A 12,302-nucleotide genomic window follows, 5' to 3' on the forward strand; every position below is an offset into this window, starting at 1 on the left:
AATGACTGGATATGAAGAAAATGTTAGTTCTGCCGCCTTTTGAGAATTAACACACATTCCGCGTGATAATAGTCCCTTTACACCAAATGTCTCATATTATAAAATGTTACTGACACTCTCACAGATACTGTTAAAGTAAAGAAATGGGGAGAGCTTTATAAACAATTAGTGAGGCATATTATACACACTCGCTACCTTTCAGATCTAAACTATACGTGTATTATAATGTATATTGGGGCGATATATTATATAGTGCGCAATCATGCTGTACATACTGTTACCAGAGTAGTATGAATCAGACTGTCATGGCGGTTTTCCGTAGTAGTTGGCCCTGCTACATATACTAAGGTGTTGCCTTTTATTTTTCTCGCTCACTGTTGAATACCTTGGTATTGATACATTATTTATATCTATACTACATATAATACGCACCTCTGAGAGAATGTAGACGGCATTTTTAAGAAGAAAAAAAAAAAAGTGTTGGGTGTTTCTGATTGCTTATGTGTGGAGTAGGAGGTCTGTGAGGGGAGTGTGAGGTGTGCGGGGTGTGCGCTTCTCTCTTGATCCTCGGCTAAATATTTCCATCCTCGCTGGACAGAGACATCTTTGTTAACCCGGGAGCAGCAAGGTCCTTATAGCGTCTCACCTCTCTCTCGCTGTCCACATTCTCCCGTCCGTGTACGCAGGCAAACATGACTCGCTCGGCAACTCCACGGCTTCTGCTGCTGCTATTTGCTGGACTCCTGCTCCCTGCGATGCTTACAGGTAAATAAGGGGAACCCGGAATGTATATTGTAAGAGCGTGTATCGGCCTACGTGTCGTCGAGTAGGAACGTCGCGCTTTTTGGTGCTTGTTTTCAGGTGATGGCTAATTGAAAGTTCAGTGTTACTGTACAGGCATATTTGTTCAGGCGTACTGGTAGCTGTCCTAAGCTATGTTTACCATATTTTGCCTACTGGCATAAATTTTGTGGGGGTCATCGTAATTTTATTAAAATATTAAAGAGCGATTGTCAAGAGACATACATTTTAATTCGTATGAAGAATCTCATCGCGTAAAATATAAAAGTGAGAGCCACGTTGCGACACTCCAGCGCAGACATAGACCTATATTACACACCTAAATAAGTTGATGAAGCTTGTTTTGCGGCTGGACACAAGGCTGGGCGCGCGCGACTCTCCAAATGGACAAGGTCCCCTTTGTGTGCGTTAACAGGGCGCCTTTCATACTGTCACTGGCCATTCGCCCGCTGTGGCTACTACTTCTTCGTAGCTGTGCGAAAGCCTGACCGGTGGCCTTGTCTGATCCTACTGCTCCAAAATGTTTACCACACATACCCCATCAGCTCTATTAACCCTTTCCTTCATACAGCCTCCGAATAAAATGTTTCAAGGTTGCCTGCTCAGGGTAACGTTGATCTCTGTGTTTGTTCCTCGAACGTTTCTAGCGGACAAGCCCTAAAAATCAACCCATCTAAACGAACGGTGACCTGCGCCCCCTCTGCGCACAGTGATTGTATTCAGAATTAAATTCTTGTTACGGCTTAAATATCTAATCTGTCATTAAGAGATTGTGTAAGGTATGGCTGTTAGGAAAAGTAATTTTAGAATTTAGAGGAACGGTGTCTTAAAAATCATTTTCCGCTTTTTACAAGCCGCTTTGATTTTTTTCTAAAAAAAATTTTTAATTACAATTTAAATTATATTTCACAAAATTCTGGATTTTGCGTGTTTTCATCCACCTTTCACTGGTAAGAAGCCAGTTGAAATCTTTACTCAATTATTATAAAGAAAACTGAGCCTGGGTCTGATTTGTTCTACGGAGATTCTAGTGCTAGTCTTAAAATGAGCTTTTAATGAGTGCTATTTCATTAAATTGTTAGAATAATTATTTATGTCAATGAGAAACTCTGTCACAGATTATTTATTCTAGCAAAACATTTAAATTTGCCATTTATTTTTTTGTTTGGCAATCTTCAGATTATATTTGTATTTTCTATCTCTATAAATGGCATAGCTAGGAAATTTCGTACCAAATATTCAATCCCTTTTCCTGCAATTCTACACAGATTATAATCTTTCCGTTGGCCCAAATGGGAATATGCGGCACTAAGGGATCGTTGGCATGATGCCGTAAAGTTCTTATTATACATAACCGGTATTTTTGGGTGAGTTAGTAGTTTGAACAGCACAGCAGGAAAAAAGGAAAAATAATTCTAATACTCAAGAAGAAAAAAATGTTCGATTTGTAAGGATTGGTGTGTAGTAATTGAAGTGTAATTTGTGTTGCTCTTTTAAATGAGTGTTCAGATTTTGTTCTCATCAGTCACCGTTACCTGCCAGATTTTGAATGGTTCAGACGTGAGATGTAATTTCCATATTCCTGTATTGTTACCCATGTTTTCTTGGGATACTAACATTTATATGGGTAAATAAAGGAGCTAAAGTTACCTGTAATATACATATAAAAATACTCATAATGAAAAAAAAGGAAACCCCACCACCGGGTTATGAAATAATCTGCTTTCCTTAGTAGTGCCTCTTGGCCGGTGGTACAGATGCTTTCTCTGTCTCCTAGGAGTGGATGCTCAATGCTGAGCAACCGCTGGAAAACCAGACCCCAAACGCTTGATATTGACTTGATATTGGCTTCTCTCCTTAAATGGCGAAGGAAGGCATTTTAAAGGGAAAATGCTATCAAAGCTTTTAGCTTAAATAGATTCATTTATTACACACTCACAGCTTGTACTTTGTCACTATAATTTACAAATGCCGTCTGAACCAATCAGAAGTGAGCAGCGACTCAACAGACCAAATAGAGGATGGATAACCTGATGGTTGAGTTTGATGCTTCCATTTCGTACTCACAAGCAGGGTTCCCTCTAAGTTGTGCGCGTGCACATAGCTTTTGTCCAAAAAGCGCACGTCCAAAAATGTTTGCTCTGTGAAACTTTTTGCACAAGAGAAATTTTCTGCGCACGCCAACTAAGTAAAATTAGATGGAACATTGCTCACAAGGTGTGTCGGTATCTGGTTATGAAGAAGGCCCGATGAGGTCATCCTCCAAAAAAAGCTGATCTGTCTGCATTATCCATAGCGATATGGGTTTCTTGAGTAATATGTAACTATTATGTGAGGCTAGGAGGAGAGATTCTCCGGGACTTCTGAATAGGAGCATAAGGGAACTGAAATATTAAACCCTTTTAAAATAAAATATAAACAAAATCCCTGCTTACTGAACATTAAAGACCAAGTCATGATTTAGGTATTATGAGCAGAAAAGATATATACATTTCTAAGGTACTGTGTGAGGTCAGGTTGGACCAATGGAAGGTATTATCAGATGACGTGATCTGGTTTACAGGCTGCTGTTTTTTTACGTAGTCACATAGGCTTTTTCCCCATAACGTGAAGAAAAGGTGCAAGGAGGGTGAATGGCACTAAGATACTTTAGGGTAATACGCGTATGGCTGTTGTGACAGGTATTGTGTGCAAATGGAAAAAAAGAAAGCTGTTAAACCGAACAAAACTATTGCCTCTTCCATTCAGCTGTTTGTTTTTAACACTCACAATGTGGATTTTCTCCCGGGGGGAGCGGTCGTGTACGTGGGTATTGGAAAGATGGCCCCTAGTAAATGTAAGCAAGCCTTGAAAGCGTGGTGTGGTTACGGGAAAAAAAATGGTAATCCCCTTTTGTAGCCCGTCAGCTCTGGCAGGAGGGTGCAAGTTCTCCCAGTGGCGTGTGGAATGCGTGTCCTTGTGTGTTCTGCATTCACAGCGCGCATGTGAAGAAACTGCAACATTCACACAAATGAAGTTATGATGCCAATAGCTGTTTGCACCACAAATTGCTACACGTGTGTGTTTACAGATAAAGGCCCATAGGTTCGATTGGACAAATTGATCATCCCAGCTGGACACCAAAAGAACGTCGGTGAAATTCTGTAGAACTAAATAACACTGCTTCTTGAAAATGCAGTTCCTTTCTCTTGTAACATTTAATTTTCTATAATTCGGACTGCTTTATCCATCGCTGAAACTGTTATCAATGGATTCCAAGGTACCGATCGAGGCGTTTCGTATAATTGTAGCTTTTATTAATTTAAGGGTAAAATAAATGGAGCTGGAGATGTCGGAGAACGAGACGTAATCTGAACATTCTATTAAATTTACCAATACCGTACGGAGCTCAAGCTGAACGAGTATATGCAGTACAGTTGGTTCATGCGTGTCTTTCTTTATATCCATTACCCATGCATATGACTGGAATTTTCCAGGAATGGGTGGGTGGATATTAAGCTGGACAGTCACTGGTGGGGTGAGAGAGGTTTGATGTATTATTATGGGCTGGAGTAGTTGCCTTTCAGTAAAAACCAAATATAAACCAAATAAAAACCAAAAGGGTATACACCATAACATTGCATTAGATCAATATTACGTAGACATAGTGTAGAGGTGAACAATAAGCATACCAATAACACCTAGCATAATCAAGATGGAATCACCCAGTCATACACCCCTGTATATGAGAGCAGCACTGCAATAATGAGGAAACTCGGTATCCGGTGCCACAGAGACCCCGAAATAATAAAGGTGACGAATGAACTTGAAGTGGATATTATGTTGTGCGATGTGGGTGTAAATGGACATTGTATATAACAAAGATGAAATGGAATGGGGCATTGAATGCGGCGTATGAATCACATATTCTGAATCCGGATCAGGTCAAACCTGTAGGGTGAAGCAAAGATCAGATCAGTTTTCTTGGTGTTTTGTCAAGACAACAAAAATTAAAATTAAAACATAATATATATATAAAGAAAAAAAACATATGGCATGTCCTGTAGTTTAGGGTATAACTTCATGATGAGGCGTTCCAAAGGATCGGGAACCCAGAGTGAGGCATTGAGATCATTCATGGAGAATTGGCTTCACAATGTTACAGTTTGTGACATTTCCACCGATCAAATACCTTTCTATGTAGCATTTAAGTTCTCGGCAACCACCTTAGTGTTATTGTATATGTCACAGTGTGCAGGTATTGGGTGTGTGAAGTAAACCTTGATGTTGGTTTCTGGGTGCTTTCAGCAACAGCTCATGATGTAACTGTTCCATACCCTCTGACCAGACACCTGCTTGGTTTGGGATTATAAAATCTGCTGGCCCTTTGTAAATGGAGTGAACTGTAAAGACAGCATTGGCGGCTGATCTTATATTAACGATTGTTTCCGTACACAGTGTGTGGATGCCGGTGCTCCACTAGGTGGCACTCTGCTACCGCACTCACCCTTAATAATATACTGCAAATAATAATAATAATAATAGCTTGTGACTAAAGCATTCTGGCTCTTCACTTACCACAAACCAGAAAATCACTGTTCTGGTTAACAGAATAATCTTGGTTTAGATGATCCGTTGACTACAAGCTTCCGGTGTTGCACCTTTTTTCAGGTCAACAAACTGTTTTTTATGAAAACTATAAAACATAAACCTTGAGCAAAAACTATCGAGCAGTTAGAGGGTAAACAATGTTAAGAAACCAAAAAACATACTCATCAAAAAAGTTTATCTTTTCCTAGGAGGTTCTGTAAAAAGAAATGGGGTGTAGATACAGTCTTCTATAGTTTGTTTTGAGATTTTACTAATAAAGCACAATGTGCATTACTGTGGGTCTCTGCTTGCTATTAATGGGATTGGGGGCATTTATTTTATGCAGATTTTCCTTAAGTGGCCACATGTACACCAAGTGGGCATCTGACAAACCAGGTATTAGAAGGACCAGCACTCTCTCTTCCCTGGTAAACCGGAATCTCAAGTAGTCACCTAAGATTAAATTGACAGATTTGTGTATGTTAGGGCTGTCAGAAACTAGAGCCCTAACACAACGGATAATGTTCAATATGTGTGATTGAACTCTCTGACTTTACTGCACGTTAAAAGGCTAGCCATGTTGATGTTCTCCTGCAAAATGCTCGGTCAAGGAGGAGAGATTTTGAAAGTCATGTCACTCTTTAAAGCTCCTTATCCCAATCCTCCATATCTGTAGCGAAAAGTCAAAAGAATTGTCTGATTTTGACACGGATTACAGTTGTTAGAGAGGGGAGAAGGTTGCAAAGAAATTGCAAAAAGAGAAGGGGTAACAGTAACATTCTCTACTTCTAGTTCTTCTGTATGGTGCCAGCCCTTTAGAACATGGAGACGGGTGGTACCTTCAGGAACATATACAGTGCCTTGCAAAAGTATTCACTCCCCTTGGGTTTTTTCTATTTAGCTGCATCACAACCTGGAATTAAAATTCATTTTTCTTTGGATTTCCTGTAAAGAACAAACACAAAATAATCCAAATTGGTGAAAATAACGTGTTTTTTTTTAACAAAATTCTAAAAAATAAAAACTGGAAAAGTGGTGCATGTGTATGTATTCTCTTCCTTTGCCATGAAGCCCGTAAATAAGATCTGGTGCAAACAATTACCTTCAGAAGGCACGTAATTAGTTCACCTGTGTGCAATATAAGTGTCACATGATCTGTCACATGATCTCAGTTTATATACACCTGTTCTGGAAGGCCTCAGAGTCTGCGGTACCACCAAGCAAGCGGCACCATGAAGACCAAGGAGCTCTCCAAACAGTTCAGGGACAAAGTTGTGGAGAAGTACGGAAAAAAAAATATACATATATATATCCGAAACTTTTAACATACTGCGGAGCACAAATAAATCCATTATTTATGAAATACATAGAATATGGCTCCACAACAAACCTGCCAAGAGAGGAGAGGGCTGCCCATCAAAACTCACAGACCAGGCAAGGAGGGCATTAATCAGAGGGGCAACAAAGAGACCAAAGATAACTCTGAATGAGCTGTAGGAGTGGAGATTGGAGTATCTGCCTATAGCATCGCTTTAAGCCGCACACAGAGCTGGGCTTTACAGAAGCAAAACCCATTGCTTAAAGAAAAATAAGCAAACACATTTGCTGTTCGCCAAATGGCATGTGGGGGACTCCTCAAACATGGAAGAAGGTACTCTGGTCGGATGAAACCCAACACCTCTTATCGCCCGGAGAACACCATCCCCAGGTCCCCATCATCAACAGGGACTGGGAAATGGGTCAGGATTGAAGAAATGATGGATGTTATTGAATACGGGGACAATCCCAGAGGCTAGATGTGCCAATCGCATAGAGATGTCCTCCGAGAGACTTGCAGCTGTAATTACTGCAAAAGGTGGCTCTACAAAGTATTGACTTTGGAGGGTGAATAGCACGCTCACGTTTTCTGGGTTTTTTTTGTCTTATTTCTTGTTTGTATCACAATAAAAAATGGTTTGCATCTTTATAGTGGCAGGCATGTTGTGTAAATCAAATGATACAAACACCCAATAAATCCCTTTAATTCCTGGTTGTAATACAACAAAATAGGAAAAATGCTACAGGAGGTGAATACTTTAAGAGGGCATTGTAGCTACAGGCAGTTTCTTTAAAAATGTCGAGTTCGCGCGGACCGTTTCTTAATTACCCTATTATTTAAGGGGGGGGAGGTGCAGCCTATAATCGGGGTTTAGCGTAATTCGTGTTGCCCGACGCCCGGGACATGCAGTTCCGGGCGCAGGGTGGGTGTTTTTTCTTTTCTTTTTTCATGTAGCCCTGCTGCGGGCAAACAGCAGAACGCCGGCATAGAGGCCCCGGCACATGTGACGAGCAGCAGCAGAGGCATTGCGCAGACGTACACCGGCTGCCCCCACTAGGCACCGGGAGTCTGGGGGTTCATTGGTAAGTTGAGGGGGGTCAGAGTGGCAAATGTAGGGGACATAAAGCATATCAGGAGGCAGAGTGGCAAATCTAGGGGGCTTAAAGCATATCAGGAGGCAGAGTGGCATATCAAGGGGAGCATAAAGCATTTCTGGGGTCATAAAGCATATCAGGGGGGCAAAGTGGCATATCAGGGGCATAAAGAATATCAGGGTAGCAGAGTGGCATATCTGGGGGACAGAATGTCATATCTGGGGGCAGAGTGGCATATCAGGGGGGCAGAAGGGCATATCTATAAGTAATGTGCATTATGAATTAAGGGGGACCTTTAAATGGCTATTGGCTTTCCAAATGTCTGTATATAACCTATGCTGACTATGCCGCATAATAGATACCAATAATGTTAAAATGCATGTATTCCTGTTCATTAGCTAAAATACTGTTTTATCATTCCACTAATGTGTATTTCTTTAAAATAAATGTATCTTTAAAATAGAACCAACTTTTAAGGGTGCGGCTTATAATCGAGCCAATACGGTATAATGGTAGTTAGCATTAATTAATGGTCATTAAAAGTATGCTTTTTAGATTATTGTTTTAAATGACAAATGCAATTGATAAAACATCAAAAGAGGCATCAGAGATTTGTAAAAAAACAAAAACAAACCAAAAACATACTTTTTGAAAAAAAGGTGAAAACGGCATATTCCAATTTGAGTCAAATTGTTTCTTGATGTGCATTCATCACCTTCTCCGTCCTGTCCATGATAACAATGTGTATAGTCAGGGCCGGCTGGGTATAATGAGGTGGCCGGCGACTGCGTACGACATGATATGTGGATATGGGAGGTAAATGGCACTGTCAGCCATTGAGCATTTACCCCGCTGTGTCAGCCAGTCCAGGCCTGTGTATACATAGCATGCGGATGTGTATTACGAGGTATAATAATAATTTCCTGGTTGTGCCAGTTGACTTCTGTAATCAGTTGGTTTAGATGATCCGTCTAGTATGGGTCCTTATCCTCCTTTAGCTCGCATTCATGTTTTATGTTCCCTAAAGACATTCATTAAAATAGTGTTCATTCCGTAGTGATATTAAGTCTGCAGCATTTACTACCCAGATTCTCTAGATTACGTTATGCTTCCTCTAAACCGGCTCTCTGTCAATAAAGGAAAGAATGGAAATACACCATAACAAGTACAGATTTTGGGGTGCTGCTGAAATCATCAACATGTTCACGTAACAGAGCAAGAAATCAAATACCATCCAAAAAACATCCATCTCAAGCATTAACATTGGAGATGCCTTAATTCTATGTGGCCATTTATCACATAGGCTGATGCCACCTAATCTTGGCAAGTCCTATCTAATGCTAACATGAAGCTGGACCAGTGATTCTGGATTATTTACAACTCACTCTAGACACCATTAATAAGGGACCTGCAACGCAGGTCCAGGGTAAGCAATACAGGCAAGCTGGGATTTAGTAAATGATTGGAATACTTTGCAGTAGCGGTTGGCGAATTCCCAAGTTTATTCTTGGGATAGGTGTCCTTGGACGGTATTTGCTTGGGGTGCGTTGATTCCTTGTTTTGTTACCTGCACTAATAAATAAATACATTTATATTAGAGGGTTAATATTTCAAGACTGCATTAAGAAAATGTTATTAGGTATGTTTATGTGTAAGAACCGAAATTATTTACGTGAACAGAAACTATTAATGCTTGTGCCTGGGCTTCGGAAAAGAAAAATGCAGGATGCAACAGGAACCATTATGCATTTTTGTTCTTTTGTTCTTTCTTTCTTTCTTTCTGACACAGAATATTTTGGTCTCGATAACAAGTAATTTTTTTTTTAGTGAAGAAATCCAAAAGTATCAATAATGATGTAACTTACAGCGTGTAACATTAAAAAGAACAATATTGTTACACTGACTCCATATTGTGCTTGAATGCAGCAGGGTACCCACAGGCGGCAGCACCTACTCTCTGGCAGGAGCCTCCAGAGCTTCCTTCTGGATTGGAACCCATTGAAACCACACCGTCTATTCGTCTATCAGATGTCACAGGGGTGCCACCCGATACTCCTGAACCAGATCCTACGCACGAAGATCCTCTCGGTAATGGTGATGGTATGTAAACATTTTACCTATACCTTATTTCTTCTGAGCTGACGAGGCAACATGCTTCACTTGTCTACTTAGGGAATTCCAAGGAACAAGGATGCTGAAAACATTATATATTTCACTTAGCAAGATATATATTACTGCATATCAATATAGTATACATGACAACTTCACATTACATACAATCTGTACACAACTGAATATACATACTGTGGGTCTGCTTTCTATTTATATAGCAATTATAACATTATTGAACCAGTAGGTGTCATCAACAGGAATGATCAACAGCAGCCAGGAAAACACATAAAGTAAATTAGTTTGGGGGCAATCTGTTGAAAACTCAAAGTAAGAATTATGTCATTCAGTGTACATTCAGTACAGTGTACATCTGCAAAAATGGGGTTAGAAACATGGTGGGAGATGACCTCCAACATCCATTTCCTGAAGTCGTGAATAGAATGTTACGTGTTTTATGTGATGGGTGATATGCTATAGGAATGGGATGTGAACACCAAAGAGGAAATAGTCAACATGTAGAGCGTTTAATGATTCCGGCGCAGAAATTCATGAGAAGGTAGATATGGATGCCATTGGATGGAACTCCATACACCTCAAGGAACTACAGCTGGTGGACAGGATGTGGTTGTGAAATGTAGGTTTAAATTTGTTTACTTTGTAGGTGAAAGGGGGTAGAACACAGCCTCTCAAATATAACGTAATCCAGGAGCGAGGAGTATTTCTCAGATATTCTTTGAGGTCGGGCTGTAGGACACTGGGGGCACTGGTTCAGTGCAGGGTGGATCAAGGTCAAGTAGGGCACTGGGCAAGACATGGGGTCCCATTCTAATATTAAGTCCTACACATGCCGCAGTGCCAGTGCATTAGCAAGCCTATGGATGTTCAGTGTAAGAACGACATCTCCGTAATTCTGGAACTTTTTTACATGTGAACAAGTCATAGCACAATTCAGCCTGAGATTTGAAAGCCCCAGTTAATTGCATCACCAGGTATTAAATGTAAGAGTATAGTAATGAGATCAAATAAAAAACTATAAGGATCATCAAGCAAAGCAGGTTTCTGTTCCCTCAAAGCTGCATGAAATTTAAAAGAAAGTACACACACAAGCAAGTATCATGACAAGAAGGTATAAAAAGATATCTTTACATATGTCAGGGTTGTGGAAGCAGAGACAGTGCTTTTTTGTTGTGCTGCTACACTGGTATACGTAGACCCACAAAGGCATAATGCAGATACCTGCATATACACACATACGATAATATGCAGCCATCGTAGAGGCACAACCACATGTGTTCTTACAGTGACATCCCCACAAAATGCATACAAGCATGCAAACACACCAACTTCCATACAAATGAATCCAAGCTCCTGGCTGCAAAGAGTATCTCTGCTCCTACGGCTGCAGACTGTTGGTTGGGGACCTTTACAAGTTGAGAGCCATGTTACAGTAATAGAAGGTGCATGGTTCTCAACTCAACTCTCAACTAAAGCAACTTCTTACCAGGTGATCCTGTCACATTACAGGAAGCAAAAAGCTATCTGTCGTTACCCATCATGCTCCAGAAGTGGAGTCTGTGTCTGCAAGTACTCCTGCTGCTGGAGAGGGACCTCCTGCCCCAAGTGAGACACCAGTGCTGGCCACCTGGTGCCCTTTTGCCCCATTATGAACCAGCCCCTGGCTCAATGTGAGATTCTGCAAGAACACGTGCAAAGTCTTAACTGACTCTTCAACAGCTTGTCAAAAATATTTGTGAAGGACTTTGTTCAACACTGACATTCAATTCAAAAACATGTTACCAGTCTGGTGTCCTCAATGTTACACGTGTGATTTTAGTATTGTTATAGGAAACATTTTCTGCTCCTCAGCTTTGGAAACAGCTATTCGATGCAGGTTTTTGACAATGATTTCACTGTGATTCTCTGTCTTCCATGCAGGTTCTTTGGGTCCTGGAGCGGTAGCTGCGATTGTCTTGGCTGCTTTGCTGGGGACTTCTGTGCTAATTGCTCTGATTGTTATCACCCTCAGAAAATTTTCAGCCCCATAAACCAATAAAGAATCAAATTATGTGCTGACCTTGATGGCCTGTGTGCATGTATGTGATAAAAAGCTGACAACTAAATTGGAGATGACTCTTCTGTTCTAAGCCATAGCTCTCTATCTAAAGCATGCTTGGTGGAACTATGATCCTGCAGCACAAATGTCTTTAAATTACATGCGTTTAAAAAAGCATTACACAACCATGAATGTGAATATAATGGGGGGTGGGGGAAAGGATTTTGTTTTGGATATGTCTGTTGATCAGATAAATAAAAATACTGCATTTAAACCCTAAATATTTAATTATAGGAGGCAATGTGTATAAAGAGCAAGTGGCCAAACAAGCATGCACTTTGCTTAATATGGCTAT

General features: G+C 40.5%; 1 protein-coding gene across 2 annotated transcripts; it reads left to right on the forward strand.

Annotated features, from left to right (window-relative positions):
- Positions 1-575: 575 nt before the first annotated feature.
- On the forward strand, positions 576-12,228 carry SNORC (secondary ossification center associated regulator of chondrocyte maturation). Of its 2 annotated transcripts, none has more exons than XM_053461107.1 (3): positions 576-765; positions 9,712-9,882; positions 11,830-12,228. In XM_053461107.1, exons 1-3 carry the CDS (start codon positions 693-695, stop codon positions 11,937-11,939), a joined length of 354 nt encoding a protein of 117 aa, XP_053317082.1. In that variant the 5' UTR covers positions 576-692; the 3' UTR covers positions 11,940-12,228. The 2 variants fall into 2 exon arrangements, with proteins under 2 accessions (XP_053317082.1, XP_053317081.1); XM_053461106.1 differs by having other exon boundaries at positions 580-765; positions 9,709-9,882.
- Positions 12,229-12,302: the final 74 nt, after the last annotated feature.

Source organism: Spea bombifrons, chromosome 3 (assembly GCF_027358695.1).
Source record: "Spea bombifrons isolate aSpeBom1 chromosome 3, aSpeBom1.2.pri, whole genome shotgun sequence".
Classification (NCBI taxonomy): domain Eukaryota; kingdom Metazoa; phylum Chordata; class Amphibia; order Anura; family Pelobatidae; genus Spea; species Spea bombifrons.

Bases quoted from the DNA above. Each gene is read 5' to 3' on its own strand.
- SNORC (XM_053461106.1), top strand. From the start codon at position 693: ATGACTCGCTCGGCAACTCCACGGCTTCTGCTGCTGCTATTTGCTGGA. The intron at 766-9,708 runs GTAAATAAGGGG...GCTTGAATGCAG, and splicing joins GCTCCCTGCGATGCTTACAG to CAGGGTACCCACAGGCGGCA. The intron at 9,883-11,829 runs GTATGTAAACAT...TCTTCCATGCAG, and splicing joins TCCTCTCGGTAATGGTGATG to GTTCTTTGGGTCCTGGAGCG.